Source organism: Chelonia mydas, chromosome 7, assembly GCF_015237465.2.
Source record: "Chelonia mydas isolate rCheMyd1 chromosome 7, rCheMyd1.pri.v2, whole genome shotgun sequence".
NCBI classification, from domain to species: Eukaryota; Metazoa; Chordata; order Testudines; family Cheloniidae; genus Chelonia; species Chelonia mydas.
The window spans coordinates 120,069,774-120,087,572 of NC_057853.1; the positions used below are offsets into that span (position 1 = coordinate 120,069,774).

At 58.4% G+C, this 17,799-nt stretch overlaps 1 protein-coding gene across 6 annotated transcripts in view; it reads left to right on the top strand.

The window, feature by feature from the left end:
• The window catches only part of SEMA4G (semaphorin 4G), a 106,539-nt gene that overhangs the window by 72,797 nt on the left and 15,943 nt on the right, over positions 1–17,799 (top strand). For 3 of the 6 annotated variants that reach the window (XM_037904866.2, XM_043551660.1, XM_043551661.1), the window contains exons 3-9: positions 1,746–1,894; positions 8,831–8,893; positions 8,992–9,090; positions 10,483–10,576; positions 11,106–11,219; positions 12,504–12,667; positions 14,798–14,967. In XM_037904866.2, coding sequence (XP_037760794.1) covers positions 1,746–1,894; positions 8,831–8,893; positions 8,992–9,090; positions 10,483–10,576; positions 11,106–11,219; positions 12,504–12,667; positions 14,798–14,967 — 853 coding nt within the window. Of the gene's footprint in view, positions 1–1,745; positions 1,895–5,357; positions 5,987–8,830; positions 8,894–8,991; positions 9,091–10,482; positions 10,577–11,105; positions 11,220–12,503; positions 12,668–14,797; positions 14,968–17,799 lie in introns of those variants that run through there. The other 3 variants (XM_043551657.1, XM_043551658.1, XM_043551659.1) reach the window with 1 other exon arrangement.

A 17,799-nucleotide genomic window follows, 5' to 3' on the forward strand; every position in this document is an offset into this window, starting at 1 on the left:
GGGGCTTTTCACCCAGCAGGCTCCTGCTCCCTGCATGGCTCTCCCTCTCTCCCTGACCTCAGGCTGCCCTTCTCTTCCCCCTCAGGCCTGGTTTCTAGCCCCCTGCTGCGTCCTGTAAGCCCCACAGCCATTTCGTCCACCTGGAGAGGTGGCTACCCCTGGCCTGAGCCCCCAAGTCCCTCAGACGGCCAGCTCAGCTTGTGAGAAGCTCCCTTTGCCAAGTGGGAATTGAGAGGGTATAACAGTCCGGGGATGGGCTCCTGGGAGTCCCTGATTCCTCGAATCCCTTCCCCAGCTTCCTTCTGCATTAAGCTCTGGTTGTTCACCCTCCCTGCATGTCTCTGCTCCTGTTCCCTCCTGCTCTCTCTCTCCGCTCCCCTCCATCCTCCCTCCCACTTTCGGCTTTGCCCCTTCACGCTGTCCCCTGTGCCCACGTGCCTTCCAGCGGGATGCCCTCCCTAAACCAGTCTCCCTCCTGAAACCTCTCTCCTGCCAGGATGCCCCGGGCCCAGCATGCAGTGCTGTTGTTGCATGCTGGGACCCGCTTCTCCACGGACCCCCCACCTCCGGGATAGAGGAGCAGCAGCTCTGTGTCACCACGCAATCCTTTGGGCAAAGTCGGGGAGGGTTGGGGGGGCCTGCGTCTCCCGCACCAGCACCTTCCCCACCCAACTCCACAGCTGCAGGAGTTTGCTGTTCCCGTCTGACTGTACAGCACAGATTCATGTTTCTTATGGACAACGCAAAGGTCCAGATACGAGCCTGAAATAAACCCAGCTGTGCAGCAGCAGCCTGGGGGAGTGACAGCCGAGTGCCGGGTAGATGCAGCACTTAAACACAGGTTGGTGAGAGAGAGGGGTTCCCTGGAGCTGGGGGACCCGATACAGCAGCCCGACAAAGAGCAAGCGCTGAATCAAAGTGACCAGGACTCAGCATCGACAGCTGGTGTGCGGCTCGCGGGCACCTCCAGAGATGAGTCACGCTGGCTCCGGGGAAGCAGCCTTGTCCTTCAGCTCCTAATAAATGCAGCTCAGAAGCAGCGATCACATCTGCCTGCATGTGCCCTGGTGCGTCTGCAGAAGGGCATCGGTTCCTCTGCTCAGACTCATCTAGACGCTTGGTTTCCTTTTCCCACCCCGTGTAGATCAGCTGGGTGATCTCTCAGGGTCCCTTCCAGCCCCACATTTGTGTGAGTCCGGGAGATTGCTCCAAAACCCACGTTGCTGCCTACGCATCCCGACGCTGAGTGCTGTCCGCAGGTCCTGCTTTGCTTTGCCTGTCTACGGGAGTGACAATTCCTCTGCAGTTTAGTTCTGCCCGGCCGCTCGGCGCGCACACGGCCAAAAGATCCCAGGTCCGTCCTCTTCTGGAGGTGCAAACGGTTTCCCCGCTGTGCACGGCCAAATCCTGAATCCTTCTCCCCCCTTTGAAATCTCACAATAGCACCCAGGAACCTCCAACCCGTATGAAAACGTACGTTCATATAGATCTGCAGATACCAGAGAAGTGGATTTCCCTTCTAATGTCAGTGAAATTATCCACACTCCTGTCTCATGCAGGTACATTAGAGGTGCAATTCACCCCTGTTTGGTGGGCTAGGACAAAGGGCTAGTCCCAGAGACCTAGATCTCTCTGGGCTGCATGGGACCTGGGCCTTCTTGTAGGGGCAAATTTCACCCTAGATGACCTGAGCCAGCTAGCCAAGTGTCCTTTTCTAACACTGCCCTGTGCTTCTCCCCCCGCAGAGTTGTCCGACGTCCGGCGCTTCAGCAGCCACGCCCTGAACTACACCACCCTGCTGCTGGAGGACGAGAAGGGGATCCTCTACGTGGGTGCGCGAGGGGCCATATTCGCCTTAAACTCCAGCAACATTGCCGATGGCTCCCAGAGGGAGGTGAGCAATATCCCGCCTGGTCTTGGCTCCCTTTGCAGCAGCTTTGGCTGAGGTTCCTGAATGGCCAGTGGATTGTTTTGGGTGCGGCAACGATGCTGCCTGTAGGAGCCAGCTGAGGTCACTCAATTAGGGTGAACTGCAAACAGAACGGGGCAGACAAACCCCTGGTGGATGTTCCAATACGTAGATTTACCAGAACAGCCTCTGTCTTACCTCACTGGTTACTCAGAAGTCCAAACAACGCCATTCCCTTAAAGTGCCCAGCCTCCGGCCTCCCTCCAGACACACATGTCAGATATGATGATGATTACTGAAAGTGTTATCTCATCATATAAAAGACAAGGGTCTTCCAATCCCAAAGGATCAGCCACACACCCAGGTCCAATGATAACTTAGATCTTACCCAAAATTCATGCTGACAGCCAATGCTTGTTAATGAAACTAAAATTTGTTAAAAAAGGAAAGAGAGAGAGAGTTGGTTGAAAGATCAATATACAGACAGACTTGAGTTCAATTTCTTGAGGTCCTGATACCTAGCAGAGATGGTGAGTTTGTAGTTGCCAAAAGTCCTTTTAGAAATAGTCCACAGGTTACAGTCCAATGTCCATATTCAGGGTGACTCCAGTCAGTGACTGGGGATCTCAATCCTTATGGCTCAGGGTTTCCCCTTCTTGAAATCCAAAGCAGATCTGAAATGAAGAAGGATCGTGTCCCAGGATCTTTATACATTTCCAGAAGCCTTTTGACCTGAGAAGACAATTGGCTTAACTTTCCTTCTCCCAAACATCCTGGCAATTAGCACAGGGTCATTTATCCATTAAACAGGTTACCACAACCTTCAAAGAGACATCTAGACAACAGTGCTATTTCACTCAAGTGTCTTCCTGAATATTAATACTCCTTTTTTTTTATCTTTGAATCAAAGCCATAGTAATAGACAAGACTTGTTTGCTGACATCACAAGCCCTGAGCACACAGCTCCTCTTCTCTCTCTAACAATGAGGCTGCATTTCAAAGCTCTGTTCATTTCCAACTCTTCCTAACCAGTCTTTAAAGTTCGGCCCTGGGTCAGGTCAGTCTGGGAGTTCATTAACTCTTTCTGGCCCTGTGTCACCTTTCAATGAGATATTAGATTACACTCCGAACGTTACAGATGCTGAGTATCAGGCATCTGCAGCTGGGCAAAACCAAGTCACTGGTCACTTGAAATCTTCTCCTTGGCTCCTAGCTGCTTTTTTTTTTTTTAAATGACATATAGGGGTCAGATTGGTGTGGGGGGAGGGCAAGGTGGTGGTATTTGTCTAAGCTCCACCCACAAATATAAGCCCCACCCACAAAAATATGCTCTGCCCGTGTGTCCCCAAAACGAGGCCTGGCTCCCAGGAGAATGTGTGGATCGGTGACCTTCCCTCTGCTTCCTCACACCAGCAGTGACAGAATGAACAAGGCTGATGTCTGAATTGGCGTCACTGGGTGTCTGAGCTAACCCGTGGCAGAGCTGAATGAGGCGGCTTTCACTTCCTCTAGCGATTGCCCCAGGCTCTCTGCCTCAGTGACACTTGTCACGTTTTCAAGATTGTCTTCCTAAGGAGGACAGCTGCAGCCTTTTTATTTTGTTCTACAAGCTGAGATTCTGGAGAGCAATTAACAGCTCTGGTTGGATGCTCGTTAGGGCTGGGTGAGACACGGTTTTCTAATCCCAGGAGAATTTTCAACAGTCTGAAAAATGTTCCTGTCCCAAATTGTAGAAAAAAGTCAAAATGTCCAAAATGTTCAAGAACCAAAGATCCACTGTCCAGGTCAGTCCAAACGTAACGTTTTGACTTTTTTAGCCTCCCCCCCCCCCCGCTTTTTTTTAGTGTAAATTTACAGACATTTCTTAACTAAAAGTAATTTTGACAACAAACCGAAACGTTCCGGTTCGCCTGTCTCTGGTCTCTTTGACCAAAGGTTTCCAAGTCTGGTGTTCCGTTGATCCTGACCGAGTTTCGTGAATAGTTTGGGTTTCGATAAATTGGCTTTTTGGGGGGTGGGGGGGGACACCTGTTCATCAGAGAGTTCCCAACCTGGTGGCGCAGGGAATGGGGCATGTGCTGGCTGTTTCTGAAGCTTGGACTTAAAGGGCAGAAATGGGCCGGGTTCCCCTAGCTGTTCCCAAAGCCCCCTGTGTTGTTGTCCAGTTGACTGGGGTGACGACCATTGTTCACCGCACCTGCCCTCTCTCTGGGGCAGGAACAAGAGCTTTGCATGCTAGTGGACGACTCTAGGCTGACAGCCCCAGAGGGGACGCCTTTTACAGGTGCAGCAGCCGCAGTGCAAGCAGCTCCACTCCCGCCCACAGGACCAGGAGGCCGAAGGAGGGTGTTCCTTGGCAGAGCAGGCAAAATTGACTCTCAAGTCCATGAGAGAGGGAGGGTGGGCATGTGGCTAACGCACAGGACTGAGACCCAGGAGATCAAGGTTCTTTTCCCAGCTTTGCCTCAGGATCCCCACGTGACCTTGGGCAAGTCACTTCTGTGCCTCAGTTTCCCATCTGCAAAACAGGGCTAGTAATCTTTCCCTTGTTTGCCTGGCTGTGTCTATGGTGAGCTCTTCAGGGCAGGGACCTTCTCTCATTATGCACAGCGCCTAGCAGCAGGGGGCCCGGATCTCGGCTGGTGCTACCGTGATTCCAGTCATTAGTAACAATGACCAGGCTCCGTCATCTCTCCGTTGACTTAGCTGAGCTAGTTCTTGGTACAAAGTGAGTTTGCTCCCAGCAACCCCCTCTGCCTGACCAGGGTGCAGATTGCTGCTCCTGTCCTTCCCCGGGGTCTCCGTCCCCACCTGGGGCCAGGCCATCACCCCGCGGGCGTACAGGTCCATTTCAGTGACTTGCCACCACTCCTGCATATTGGGGTTGGTCCATCTGTCCTCCCAGCTGATGCCCTCAAGTGCTTCTCCCTCAAAAGCTCAGCTGCTTTACCTCCTTCTTTTGGGGTACATGCCAAGCCCCCCGGCAATGCCGGCTGTTGTCCGCTGAGCAAGGTGGGCTGGGGAGAACACCCTTCCTGCAAATTCCTCCCTGGGACCTGGCACCCAGCAGCTGAAACCAAACCCAACCCAACCCATGGTGCTATAAAGCACCCGGTCTGGGGTCACAGGCGTTAGGGCCAGACGGGGCCCCCCGGTAGCCTAGCCAGACCTGCTGTAGAGCACAAGCTGTTCACCCCCACCCAGCAAGGAGCCTAGGAATCTGGAGCAGGCCAAAGTCCAGGCTGTTTGCCCCAGGCAGAGCGTGGCGGGTGATTGGGGTGCAGGAGGGGGCTGGAGGGAGCCGGGGGAAGCGTGTCCTCAGCAGTCAGCCCTTCCTCGTGGACTCTGCTGGTCCCCAGCCCAAGCGCGGCCACTTGGAGGAAGCGCTGCAAGCCGCACTGCTGTGGCCAGGCTCTCCGCTAGCCCCACTGCCCGCTGTCCAGCCTCCCCTGGCAGCTTCTTACGGCTGAGGCGGGCGGGGATTGTGGAGTCCTGGTTCCCTGTGCCGCGGAAGAGCCCTTTGCTTTCATCTAAAGCCGCGGGCAGTGCGTCCAGCCAGAACGGCGACGGGCACCAGGCAGCATCCGTGCCCATCTCGCAGAGCCCCTTACCCCCAAACCCCACGTGGTCAAACACATCTGGCGCCCAGCTCCTCCCCAGATGTGTCCCCAAGTGACCTTTAACCCCCGGGCCCACTGGCCCCCCCACATGCCATGCTCCTGGGCTGCCATTGCAACACGGTCCACTGAAGTCCATGCAGCCTCCACGCCAGGCCTCGCAGGGCGTCTGGCCGCCCGGCAGCTGGGCCGTGCCGCGACCGAAGGAGCCGTCAGCAGCGGGTCCCCTTTGCAGGCCTGTGGGTTTACCCCTGCCCTGCAGCTGCCTGCTATGGCTTTGTCTTCGTTTCCTTTTCCATCTGCTGTGGAAATGGCCCGGAGCGGCGCGGCGAGAGACGGCGAGCCACCCGCGAGCTCTGCGCGGTCGAGCGGCTCGCCTGCTCTCTGGCCGGGAGCGGGGCGCGGCGGAGACTCCAGAGATGGTGCTGGGGGACGCCGGCGGGCGGACGGGCGGGCGAGGGTGAGCTGTCCTCTGGTGGAGGGGTGGTTTGGTCCGAGCTCGGGCTAGCTGCCCGGCTGCTGTGGCAGCTTTTGCTCGTCTGTGGCCGGCCGGGGGCGTGCCAACGTCTCTCTGGGAGCCTTGCGACTGTCCTCCGTGAATTGCCTGGCGGCCTGAGTGCGCCGCGCTGGGCTAGGCCAGAGCCACCCAGCAGGTGCCAAAGGCAGCCGCTCACTTGCGAATCTGTCCACTCCTCCTCCCCAAACTCATGGCGTAGGCAGCACCCCCGCCCCGGGCTTTCCCAGCTCTGAATCCTGTAGGCCCACACCTTTCTGCCCAGCCCGGCTCCTGGGAGCTCCGGGGGGAGCAGGCCTGGGGTGTTGCGGGGGGAGAGGCATAGCCTGAAGGCAGTGGGGCAGCCCTGCGGCCAGCTCAATGTCTCCCCAAAGCTGGACGCCTCGCCCCGTCCTGGATCCTTCTCCGCCTGTCTGGCTCACGCCCCTCGGTCCAGTGTCCCCTTCCTTGCAGCCCCAAGCCCCAGCACCCTCCCCCAAGCCGTGACCTCTGTAACCCGCTCGCGGGTGCTCCTGCTGCTCCCCTCCCCCAACAGCCCATCCCGAATGCTGCCGCTAAAGTCCTTCCCCCCCCCCGCCCATGCTGGGACACCCCCCTCTCCGGATCCCCTGGCCACCCCCTCCTGAAGGAACTTGACACCTGCCGAGCGCCCCTGACTCCCTCCCCTCCAACTCTGCAGCTGCTGCTGGGTGCCTGGGACAATGGGACCCCCCCCTCAGGGTGCTGGCTCGATGGGATGAACTGGGCTGGCACATCCTACCCCAGCCCTCTCTGCCCAGGGTCTCCTGCAGTGCCAGCCCAGAGGCCCCGATGAGGGACGTTGTCAGAATGGGCCTGCAGGACTGGTGGTAGCCGACAGCTAAGGATACGTGCCCACAGGTGGTTGGGAGGTCAGACCATTGCAGGATAGAGTTAAGGCTTTCCAGCCATTAAGTCCTTCCAGATCCTGTTGTCCTGGACACACACACAGTCTTTTGTGTCCCAATTTTAAGACATCCCTCCCCCGCCGCCCCCTGCTGACGGGAGCAGCGGATGCGATTTCGCAACCTGACAAATAGGCGGGTGATGAATGTTGTCTCTGCGCCAGCCTCAGCGGAGCTGCCCTCCCCCGCGAGGCGCCAGTCCGTCCGGAGGTCTTACCGACAGCCACGCCGTCTCTCTGCCAGCCCCGCTGCATTGGCAGGACGGTGTCGCTGGGCGGTGGAGGGGCATTTTTGCTTCCCGTCTCTGTCTCTCCGAGCCTTTCCCACGAGGGGCCCCTGGGCTTTTGTCACGACGGCAGCAGTGTCCCAGTTGCACGATCGTTTTATTATGCATATTATGTATTTATTATGTATATTATGGTGGCACCCTCTCTGGCCCATGCCTCCTCTGGCCCAGGACGTGGTGGGTTTGGGCACTAGAGTTTCACATTGGTGGGCAGTGCCCCCTCCTGGGGTGGATTCTCCAGGGCATAAGCTGGGTGGTTTAAGCTCCTTCCGGTTCTGTTCAATATCTTCATCCTTGATTTAGATGACGGCATAGAGTGTCCACTCATTCAGTGTGCGGACGATACCAAGCTGGGAGGGGGTTTGGCTTTGGAGACAGGATTAAAATTCAAAATGATCTGGACAAACTGGAGAAATGGTCTGAAGTAAATAGGATGAAATTCAATCAGGACAAATGCAAAGTACTCCACGTAGGAAGGAACAATCAGTTGCACACATACAGAATGGGAAATGACGGCCTAGGAAGGAGTGCTGCGGAAAGGGATCTGGGGGTCATAGTGGATCACAAGCTAAATATGAGTCAGCAGTGTAGCGCTGTTGCAAAGGCAAACATCACGCTGGGATGAATTAGCAGGAGCGTTGTAAGCAAGACACGAGAAGTAATTCTTCTGCTCTGCTCTGCGCTGATTAGGCCTCAACTGGAGTATTGTGTCCAGTTCTGGGCGCCATATGGCAGGAAAGATGTGGACAAATTGGAGAAAGTCCAGAGAAGAGCAACAAAAATGATTAAAGGTCTAGAAAACATGACCTGTGAGGGAAGATTGAAAAAATTGGGTTTGTTTAGTCTGGAGAAGAGAAGACTGAGAGGGGACATGAGAACAGTTTTCAAGTACATAAAAGGTTGTTACAAGGAGGAGAGAGAAAAATTGTTTTTCTTAACCGCTGAGGCTAGGACAAGATGCAATGGGCTTAAATTGCAGCAAGGGAGGGTTAGGTTGGACATTAGGAAAAACTTCCTAACTGTCAGGGGGGTGAAGCACTGGAATAAATTGCCCAGGGAGGTGGTGGAATCTCCATCGTTGGAGGTTTTTAAGAGCAGGTTGGACAAACACCTGCCAGGGCTGGCCTAGATAATACTTAGTCCTGCCATAAGTGCAGGGGACTAGACGAGATGCCCTCTCAAGGTCCCTTCCAGTCCTAGGATTCCGTAAGTGGGACAAAGTGAACTCGTCAGTCCGGACAGTCTGCCCCTTTGCTTTGCGCGGGGAAGGCAGGGAACTCAAAGCACTAAAACCCCAGTCTGGGAAAGGCATTTTCCAGGTGAGTTGGGTGCTTCTGCTGCTCAGCGGGCCCCCGGCCTGGGATTAATAGCAACCAGGTCTTTATTTTAGTCAAGAAGCGCGGAAAATAAATGGACCCAGGTATGGGGCTGTTCCTGGCACTGTTCAACCTGCCATTAGCGTTTACCAGCCTCGTCGGCTCTTTAGGGGCTTCGGTGACATCACTCCAGGGCGTTGCGGGGCAGCTATCGTCTCCACAGCCAGGAGGCGCCGGTGAGTAACGACCCCTTTTCCCTTCACAGATCCGGTGGGAGGCGTCTCCGGAGAAGCAAACCGACTGCCTCCAGAAGGGCAAGAACAACAAGGTATTTGCGGCTGGGTCTCTGCACGTGTGGGGGGGCGCGGGCGGCCTGCAGGCGCGGGAGTCGAGCCCCCGCGTGATGCTCTTTCTTCCTCTCTGCAGACCGAGTGCTTCAACCACATCCGGCTCGTGCAGAGGCTGAACGACACTCACCTGTACGCCTGCGGGACCTACGCCTTCCACCCGCTGTGCGCGGCCATCGTGAGTGCAAGCACCGCGGGGGCGGGAGGGAACTCACGAGGAGGGAAACCCTGGCTGGGTGTTGGATGCTCCCTCCATCTTTGTTCATCGCTCCGTGCTTCCGGCCCCGTCACAGGCTTCTGTCGCTCTTCGGTGCTCTCCCTCCCGGCCGGCAATATCTTCCTGGCAACAAGTTGCCGCCAGCTCTCGTGGTTGATCCATGGACCAGTTCAACGCAGGGAGCGGGGCATTGTTAGCCAGCAGGGGGCGCTCCAGCCAGCCCTTCTTTGGAAGGGTTATGGGCCTGTCACTTTATGGGAAGGAGAAAAACCCCTAGGGTTGAGTTTTTCTTCTCGAGGGAGCTGTTTGGATTGGTTCACGGCCCCGGCTTGTGGCTGTTTTAGAAACGTGAAGATGGGGGGAACCGTTTTCAGGAAACGTAAAGGGGAAAAACGAAATCCAGGGACATCAGTGTCTTTATTTGAGCGTTCCCCTCGCAGCGTCTGCAACCCGAATCCCCCTGCCCAGGCCCTCCCGCGTGACAGTCACAAATTAAATGTGGCTCGCAAGGAACATGGCTGGATCTTGGCCTCCACCTCACGCTGCCCCACCCAGCGCAGGGAGTGAAAGAGTCCATTCTGGGCTTTCTGTTCTTCACCTCCGGTCTTTGGTAAACAGAAGAGGGCACATTTTAAACCAGTGTGTGGGCTTGCATCTGAAGGTCCCTTCGCTGATGTCAGACGTTGTGGACACGGGCATGGATAGGGGTATCAAATTTATAAAAATAGTCAGGGCTGGTGGAAGGTTGCCTGACACTTCCCATTATAAGACCCTGTTTTCAGTTGCTTATGACCGTGTCTGTCTGGTAGCCGCTTGCTCCGTTAGTTAGTCTAGGCGTCTGGTTGGAAGAGCCAAGCCCTGGTAGCCGCCAGATTCCACCGTGTTCCCCAGCCTGCCGGTAACGATGGCGCGTCCCGGTGGGCTGGCTTCCAGCAGTGACAGCATGGCACGCCCTGAGACTGGCAGGGTGGGTGGGGATGGTGGCTCTAGTGCGTGGCCTGGGGGGAGCCTAATGAGCGCTGGAGCTCTGCATCCCCAGGCTGCCAGCTCCCGCCCGGCCCGAGTTGGGCAGTGGCTGACCGTCGTAGCCATTTGGGGGCTCTGTGATTTGCATTGGTGGGGGGCAGTCTCTGCCCACTTGCCTGGTCGGGAAGTGCCCACATCGCAGGACGTTGCTGTGGTTGTCTGCCCCTGGAGGGGGGTCCTGCCAGCTCACGGCCTGGGGAACGTGGGGGAACCTCACCTGTCCCTGATCCGTGGCTGCATGAAGGCCCCTGGAGCTGTGGGTGCTGCTTTCATGCCGTCCTGCCCAGCCCAGCGGCTCCTCACCCCCTTGCTCCCCTCTCTCTGCAGGATGCCGACAGGTTCGCGCTGCCATCCCACTTGGAGGAGGGCAAGGAGAAGTGCCCGTACGACCCCGCCCGCGGCTACACCGGCCTCATCGTAGGTAGGTGGGGCTGCTCGCCTGGGGTTCCCCGGGGAGGTCGCAGCTCGATCTGGCTCTGGGCTGTCGCTGAGAGAGTTGGAGCAGCCAGGAAGGTTTCCCCCTGCCCCCGCCCAAATCTCTGTGCACCCCTCAGGGGCTGGAGCCAGCCTCCCCCCGCCTCTCCTTTCACAGCCAGTCACCTCCCCACAATGCCCACCTGCCCCATGGCATGCCAGTTCCCTTCTGGCCCGAACCCTGCCCGAGCCCTAACGAAGGAGAAATTCTCCTCCCCTCCCTCTCCCCCGACAGGGTCTCTGCGAGGGTCCAGCCAGGTCCCGATGCGATCAGGGCTGGGGAGCAGTGTCCACGGGCACCACCAGGTCCACGTTACGTAGGAGTCCCCAAAGTGGGTCCAGCCTGGCCATGCGGCTTCCCCTTCCTCCACCCTCCTCCCCCGGCCCCGGGGCTAAGTGACTGGGATGCGGGTTGGGCCACACGTGGCTAAACAGCTGGGGGACCCTGACCCATCCTTCCCCACCCCCGATCTCAGATGGCGGGTTGTACACGGCCACGCGGTACGAGTTCCGTAGCCTGCCGGACATCAGGCGCAACCTGCACCAGCGGCCCCTGAAGACGGAAGAGTCCCCCGTGCACTGGCTAAACGGTGAGATCCAGCCCCCAGGAGAGACCTGACCCTCCCCCTCCGTTGCCGGCTCTGAGCCCCCCTTCACCACCAATGGCACTGCTGCCCCCTCCGGGTCAAACCCTGCCGTCCTCGGGCAGAGGAACGCCCAGGGGACATTTAAACGGGCAGAATAGACTCGTCTGAGTCAGCCCCGCGTGACCTGGGGTCTGAAGGGCGTCCTGGGGTCCGAATCTCGGCTGTGCATTTGATCCGCAGCCCGGCACCTCCTCGCTGCCCATCTGGCGTGTGGCACAATGCGGTGCACTCGGGGGGGGTTACACTGCCCTCCGACGAGCCCAGGCTGGGCCGAGGGCGTCAGCCAGACTCACGAGGGCGGATCGTTCCTGTGTGCTTCCGCAACGCCTCGCCCACCTCCAGATCGGCAGACGGGCGGCTCTCGGCGGGCCCGGCAGTGGGGCAAAGATGCACGTGGCTCGGTGGGGCTGCAAATATTCACACAAACAGGGGGGCGTCTCTGCTCCTTATGCCCGCCTCCCCCAGAGCGCCAAACGGGCCTGAGCCATGGAGAGGGCAGAAGCTGGGGCCTTCTCCGTTAGTGGAGAGCAGGGCAGAGGGGGCATCTGTCGCATGATGTGCCAGGGTTGCTGGAGCCTAGGGCCGTCCTCGCAGCCTTGGCACTGATCCCAGCAAGCCGCCTCTGTGCTCATTCCCCGGGAGGGCGCGGCGCTGGCCACGGAGCGGGCGGCTCTGCTTTGTCCATACGGCTGAGTTCCTTCCTCCTCCTCGTTTGTCCCTTCAGTCTTTGCCCTCCGCCTCTTTTTGGGGGGTGTCCTGGCGGTGATCACTCTCCAAACCTTTTCACACCCTTGCCCCATGTTGAGTGGCAGCCCGTCCCGCTGCCAACCCTGGCAAGAACCTACCCCTGGGAATCTGGGTCACTCCGGTGACAGGACACCCTGAACCTCTTGCCATGTCTGGGCGGGCGGGGTGCCCGAGATCACTAAGAGTTGGGGGGTTCGCTAAGCAGACCAGCATGGGCACAGAGGCCAGCTGGAGTGCTCAGAGCTGGGTGGGGAGGGGATGAGACACAGAGTTGACTAAAGTGCGGATCTCAAAGCTCTTGTCAGGCCCTGCAATAACCCTGCAGGCAGAGGGGTGGGCGGTATCATCCGTCCTTATTTAGAGTGAAGGAAGCTGAGACATCCAGAGGGAAAGGGACTCAGGCAGTGGCAGAGCTAGGTACCAATCAAATCCACCACCCGCCCCGTGGCGGGGCGCGTCTGACGCCGGTGCTGTTTGCAGATGCAGAGTTCGTGGCCTCTGTGCTGGTCCAGGAGAGCGTGCACAGCCCAGTGGGGGACGATGACAAGATCTACTACTTCTTCATGGAGCGGGCGGCCGAGGAGAGTGCCTCCTTTGACAAGAGCCAGGTGGCCAGGGTGGCCAGAGTGGCCCGGGTGTGCAAGGTGAAGAGACACTGCCGGAGCTGGGGCACGCAGCGAGGGCTGAAAGCTGGGCAAAGCTTCCCAGGGAAACCTGGAGGCTGGTGGAATGATGGGCCCTGGGCATGGCCGTTAGGCCAGGAGGGATTTCATCCTCGCAAGGGGAAGCACCCTGAATGCTGGTGAATTCATAGCCACCCTTGGCACCTTTGCCGGACCAGCACTGGACCCTGGCACCTCCTCCCCAGGTGCATACAGTTTGGGCTGCCCCTCGCTGCTGTTATCACTGATGACGGCTTTTATGGCCCTCCCTCCCGCCCTGTCCACCAACCCCCTCTGCATCTATTTCACGCCATGCCCCTTGCAAGTGTTTGCCCAGGGGTCCCGGTGCCGCTCCGGAGTATCTGGGCCGGCTGTGTCTCTGCAGGGCCACATCTCTGGAGAGGAGTCCTCCAGCGACAGCTACGAACGGGCAGCCCGAGATCAGTTAGTTAAGCACCGGTGTTGGTGCAAGAACAAATGGCTATAAACTGGCCATCAGTAAGTTTAGGCTTGACATTAGGCGAAGGTTTGTAACAATCAGAGCAGTGAAGTTCTGGAACAGCCTCCCAAGGGGAGCAGGGGGGGCAAAAACCTCACTGGCTTCCAGACTGACCTCGATACGTTTATGCAGGGGATGTTCTGATGAGATTGTCTACAGTGGCACGTGGCCCATCTGCGACTGTTAGCAGCAGGGATCTCCAGTGGCCAGTGATGGGGCACCAGATGGGGAGGGCTCTGAGTTGCGACAGAGAATTCTTTCCCATGTGTCTGGCTGGTGGGTCTTGTCCACATGTTCAGGGTCTATCTGATTGCCATATTTGGGATTGGGAAGGAATTTTCCCTCTGGTCAGATTGGCAGAGACCCTAGGGGGTTTTCTCCTTCCAATGTAGCGTGGGACGGGTCAATTGCAGGTTTAAACTAGAGTAAATGGTGGATTCTCTGTAACCTGAAGTCTTTAAATCGTGATTTGAGGATGTCAGTAACTCAGTCAGAGCTCAGGGGTCTATGACAGGAGTGGGTGGGTGAGGTTCTGTGGCCTGCGACATGCAGGAGGTCAGACAAGCTGATCACAATGGTCCCTTCTGGCCTTGAAGTCTATGAGGCCCCAGCCCTTGGCATCGGCACCCCGCTCCCACCACCAGACTGGCATGAACCAGGCCTTGGGCATGACTGCCTCTGGGGGACGTGAGGAGTTTTAGCCTCCTGCAGCTGCACCCGGCACAAAGGCCGATGAGACGCGTGGATGGGAGCTGGCTGAGTTCTCTCTGGTCAGGGCAGGCAGGAGCGGGCATGATGCGGCGGCTTGAAGCAGGAGACGGAAGAGGCTGGCGTGATGGGCACTTCAGACAGGAGCTAAATACACCAGGGTGAGGCAGGTTGTGGGGACGACACAGCCTGTCCTCAGTCCCGACATCCATCGGGGCAGGAAGGCGAGCAGCTGGGTGTCCGATGACCGCTCCTCGGAAATCTTGATACTCGGTCCGCTCCCTCCGCATGAGGGCTCACACCAGCGCCCGACGCTCTCACTGCGCCTGCCCGTGGGCAGGCTCTGCAATGGGGTAATGCCCCCGCGGAGCTAGCAGTCGCCTGCAGGGTGTGTGGGGGCTTGGACTGTCCGATCGCTGGGGCAGGCGCAGAAGGGGCTCCTCAGAGAGCTGCCCAGGTCTGTGCCAGGTGTGACGGCTGCTGCAGGGTGGTGCGAACGCGAGCCGGATTCAACTCACAGCCAGCCCAGAGCCAAGTCAGGTGGCTGGCTGCCGGCGATGCAGAGTCGCCCCGCCCGTGTACATGCAGATGAGGATTGGTCTTGTGGCTATCCTGGGAGCCTGAGGCACGAGCCAGGACCCCGTGGTGCTAGGAGCTGTACAGACACAGAACAGAAGGACAAGCCCTGCCCCAACAGCTTGCAATTGAAATGCCGGCTGCACCGGGGTTCCTCCCGCTTTCCATCTGGGGAGCCCCTTTCCCTGGCCTGTCTGGGGCCCTGAGCAGCTGCAGGGAGAGAGGGGGTTGGGAGCACCCCAGTCCCGCGGGGCTCAGAGCCTGTGATGGGGTCAGCCCAGGTGACAGCCTCGCCCTCTCCCAGCGCTTCCCTTCCCTTCCCTTCGCAGAGCGACCTGGGTGGGAAGAAGATCCTGCAGCGGAAATGGACGTCCTTCATGAAGGCCCGGCTGGTCTGCTATATCCCCTACTACGAAGTGCTCAAGGCCGTGCACACCGTGGACGGGGGCAGCTGGCCCAGCACCGTCTTCTACGCCACGTTCACCTTGTCGGCTCAGTGGTGAGTAGGGTCCTGCTTTCCCCGCGGGGCCCACAGGCTCGTCCCCAGAGCAGGGTGATGGAGCCACTGGGGGGACGTGGGCTGGAGCAGTTCAGCCGGGTCGCCTTGTCCCTTGCGGGCGACCCCGAGAGCTGATGGAACGGCTGATCCCCTGCCCCGGGCCGCACGGGCGCCTGCCCCGGTCGCAATAGCTGGTTCTGGCCATTCCCCTCATGGACACATCACAGCTCCTCCCCCTTTGCAGTCCCCAAACAGGTCCTCTTCCACTGCGGGTTCTTCCAGAAACTGGCCCTCAGCAGTGGGCTCTGTGCTTTGTCCACTGCCAGCATCTGACCCGTTCCCCCATCACAACCCTGCTTGGCCAGCCAGGCTGCCGGGCCGGGACCATGTGCTTTCAGCTCCCTGATCTGTGCCGAGCCAGGCCCTGCCTCTGGCTCTCTCGGCGCACTCTGGGCGGGCAGATCCTCCTCCTAGCACCCGCTTCTGAGAGCTGTGCACAGGCCGTGCAAACAGTGTTCCCAAACCAGTCCCTCTTTCCTATAGACAGCCCGGGATATACGCAGCTCCAGACAGCCTACTAAACCACCCGTACGCCATCCCCTGCCTCAGTTTCCTCCCCACTCTGCAGGATTTGCAGCGTCCTTGCAAGGGTCCTGGACCGCCCTTCCCCTCTCCGTCACTCTATGTGGGTTTAAAGATTCGTATTGACTCTGGGCCTGTGTTTCCCCTTCATGGGGAAATTCCACTGCTCCAAATCCTCCTCCTGGCCAACCACCTGGGTAGCTCTGGTTCCCCCAGCTCAGGCAGGCTCTTCAGCATAACCCTTGTCCTGCCAGAGCGCAGACGGTAAGGTTAACAACTTCCTTTGTTCAGTCTGCCACTTCTTCCAGACCAAGGGGTGGTGATAGAGACAGGGGACCCCATGGCTGACTCACGCCTAGGGTGACCAGATAGCAACTGTGAAAAAACGAGACGGGGGATGGGGGTAATAGGCGCCTGTATAAGAAAAAGTCCCAAAAAGAGGGACTGTCCCTATAAAAACGGGACATCTGGTCACCCTACTCGTGCCCCATTGAGGCATTCACTGATACAGGAATTTCACCCAATGAACCAGACTACCTGAGCTGTACATAGCCAAATCCCACAAAGCGTGTCCCCCCACCCCACCCCAAAGTGATGATCCACCTTAGTGTGCGCAGATCTGGCCACACTCCGCAGCACGGGAACGTACGTGTAGGGACCGTGAGAAAAGCCGAGCCCGTCGTGTGGCTTCGAACAAGCTCTTCGTCGCAGAGCGACGCGCGTCCGCACCGTCGCATGGGGCGGCTCGGGGCTGGTGATGGCACTGGCGTCACAGCTGACGTGTTCCTGCGAATGGTGCGAACAAGACGCAGTGTATAAACGTGTCACTGGGAAAGCGCAGGCCTGGGAAAACCCAGTGCCCGGAGCTCAGGAGGACACTGGGACGGCAGAGAGAGAGGTGGTGTTTTCCCGAATTTGCTGGATTATTTCCCAAGCGCGGCACTCCTGCTCCACAGGGGGCTTTCTGCTCTCACCGTCCGTTCCAAATACGTCGGGCGTTGCAAACGTTTGGGCCCCGGTTTGCAAAGCTTCATTTGTGTGCAGAGGGCAAACCTGGGGAGCAGGGGATCGACGGGGCACAGAGAACCCATCCGGAGCCCCAAGGCTTCCCGCAGCGCGGTTAATCGCTGCTGCGTGCGTTACATCGCGGGTGGCAGGGGAGGGAGTTGAACCCTTCTGGCAGGCTTCCTATCTCCGCCTTATCTGGTGGAAACGCAGCCCAGTTAAACAGGAGGTTTAGCAGGAACGGGAGCTATCGAGGAGCCGGGGTGGATTTCACTTGGGCATATCCGCGCTCCAACGGCCGTTTTAATGGAAAAGGGCATTTCCTGTTGGTTATTGACGTCGACATGAATTCTAATGAATCGCTGCCTGGCTAATTAGCTGGGCCTGCCTCTAGAAGCCTGACACTGATCGTGGCTATTTATAGCACAACGGGACAGGGAGAGCAACTGGGCGGTGGGGAGGGGATGGTTTCTATAGAGAAATTCATTAATGATCACTCAGGCGGCTCGTTAACCCCCCAGGAGTGGGTCTGCCGGGGGAGTGTGCAGGTAGCCAGGACGAATCCAGGTGGGAGAGGGTTAAATTAAAAGGAAAGCAGCCGTGGCACCTAGCCTAGTAGGGGTCCTGCTCCACTCTCCAGGGAGGCAGCAGGGTGAAGATGAGCGGGTCCTTTGCGGGGAGGGGAGGAAGCATCTCGAGGCAGCAGCAAGCAGTAATCCATCCCACTCCTGCTGACCAGGGACCTGGAAACCACCTCCTGAGCTGGGTCTCCCCCAGGTCCCCCCCCCCCCCCGTCCCCAGTGCCAGCTTCTCGCACTGAGCACACTGGGCGAGGAAGGGGCAGCGGCCCAGGGCAAGCGTCTCCGGGGATCACAGGGCCACCCTGCTACCAAGCCTGGAGCTGGGCGGTCACCGTCCCAGCTGTACCGTAAGCTGGGCAGAGGGCGCTGGGCCGGGGCTCAGACCTCCTCTGCGACCTTGGTGAGATCAGCAACTGGGAGGTGGGAATGGGGCCAGGCCAGCAGTGAGGAAGAAGCCCCCTCTCACTCCACCCAACTGTGGGGGTGGATGCCAGGCTGTCTGGGGTTGGGAAGGAATTTCCTCTGGAGGCACAGGGGCTGTAGGAGCCAGCGGGGCCTTGAGAGCCAGCAGGGGTCCCCCAAGCCATGTGCAGAGGACTGACCGCTCACCAGGGGCTGTGCTTTCTCGGCTCTATGTGACGGCCGCTAAACAGAGGATCTCCAA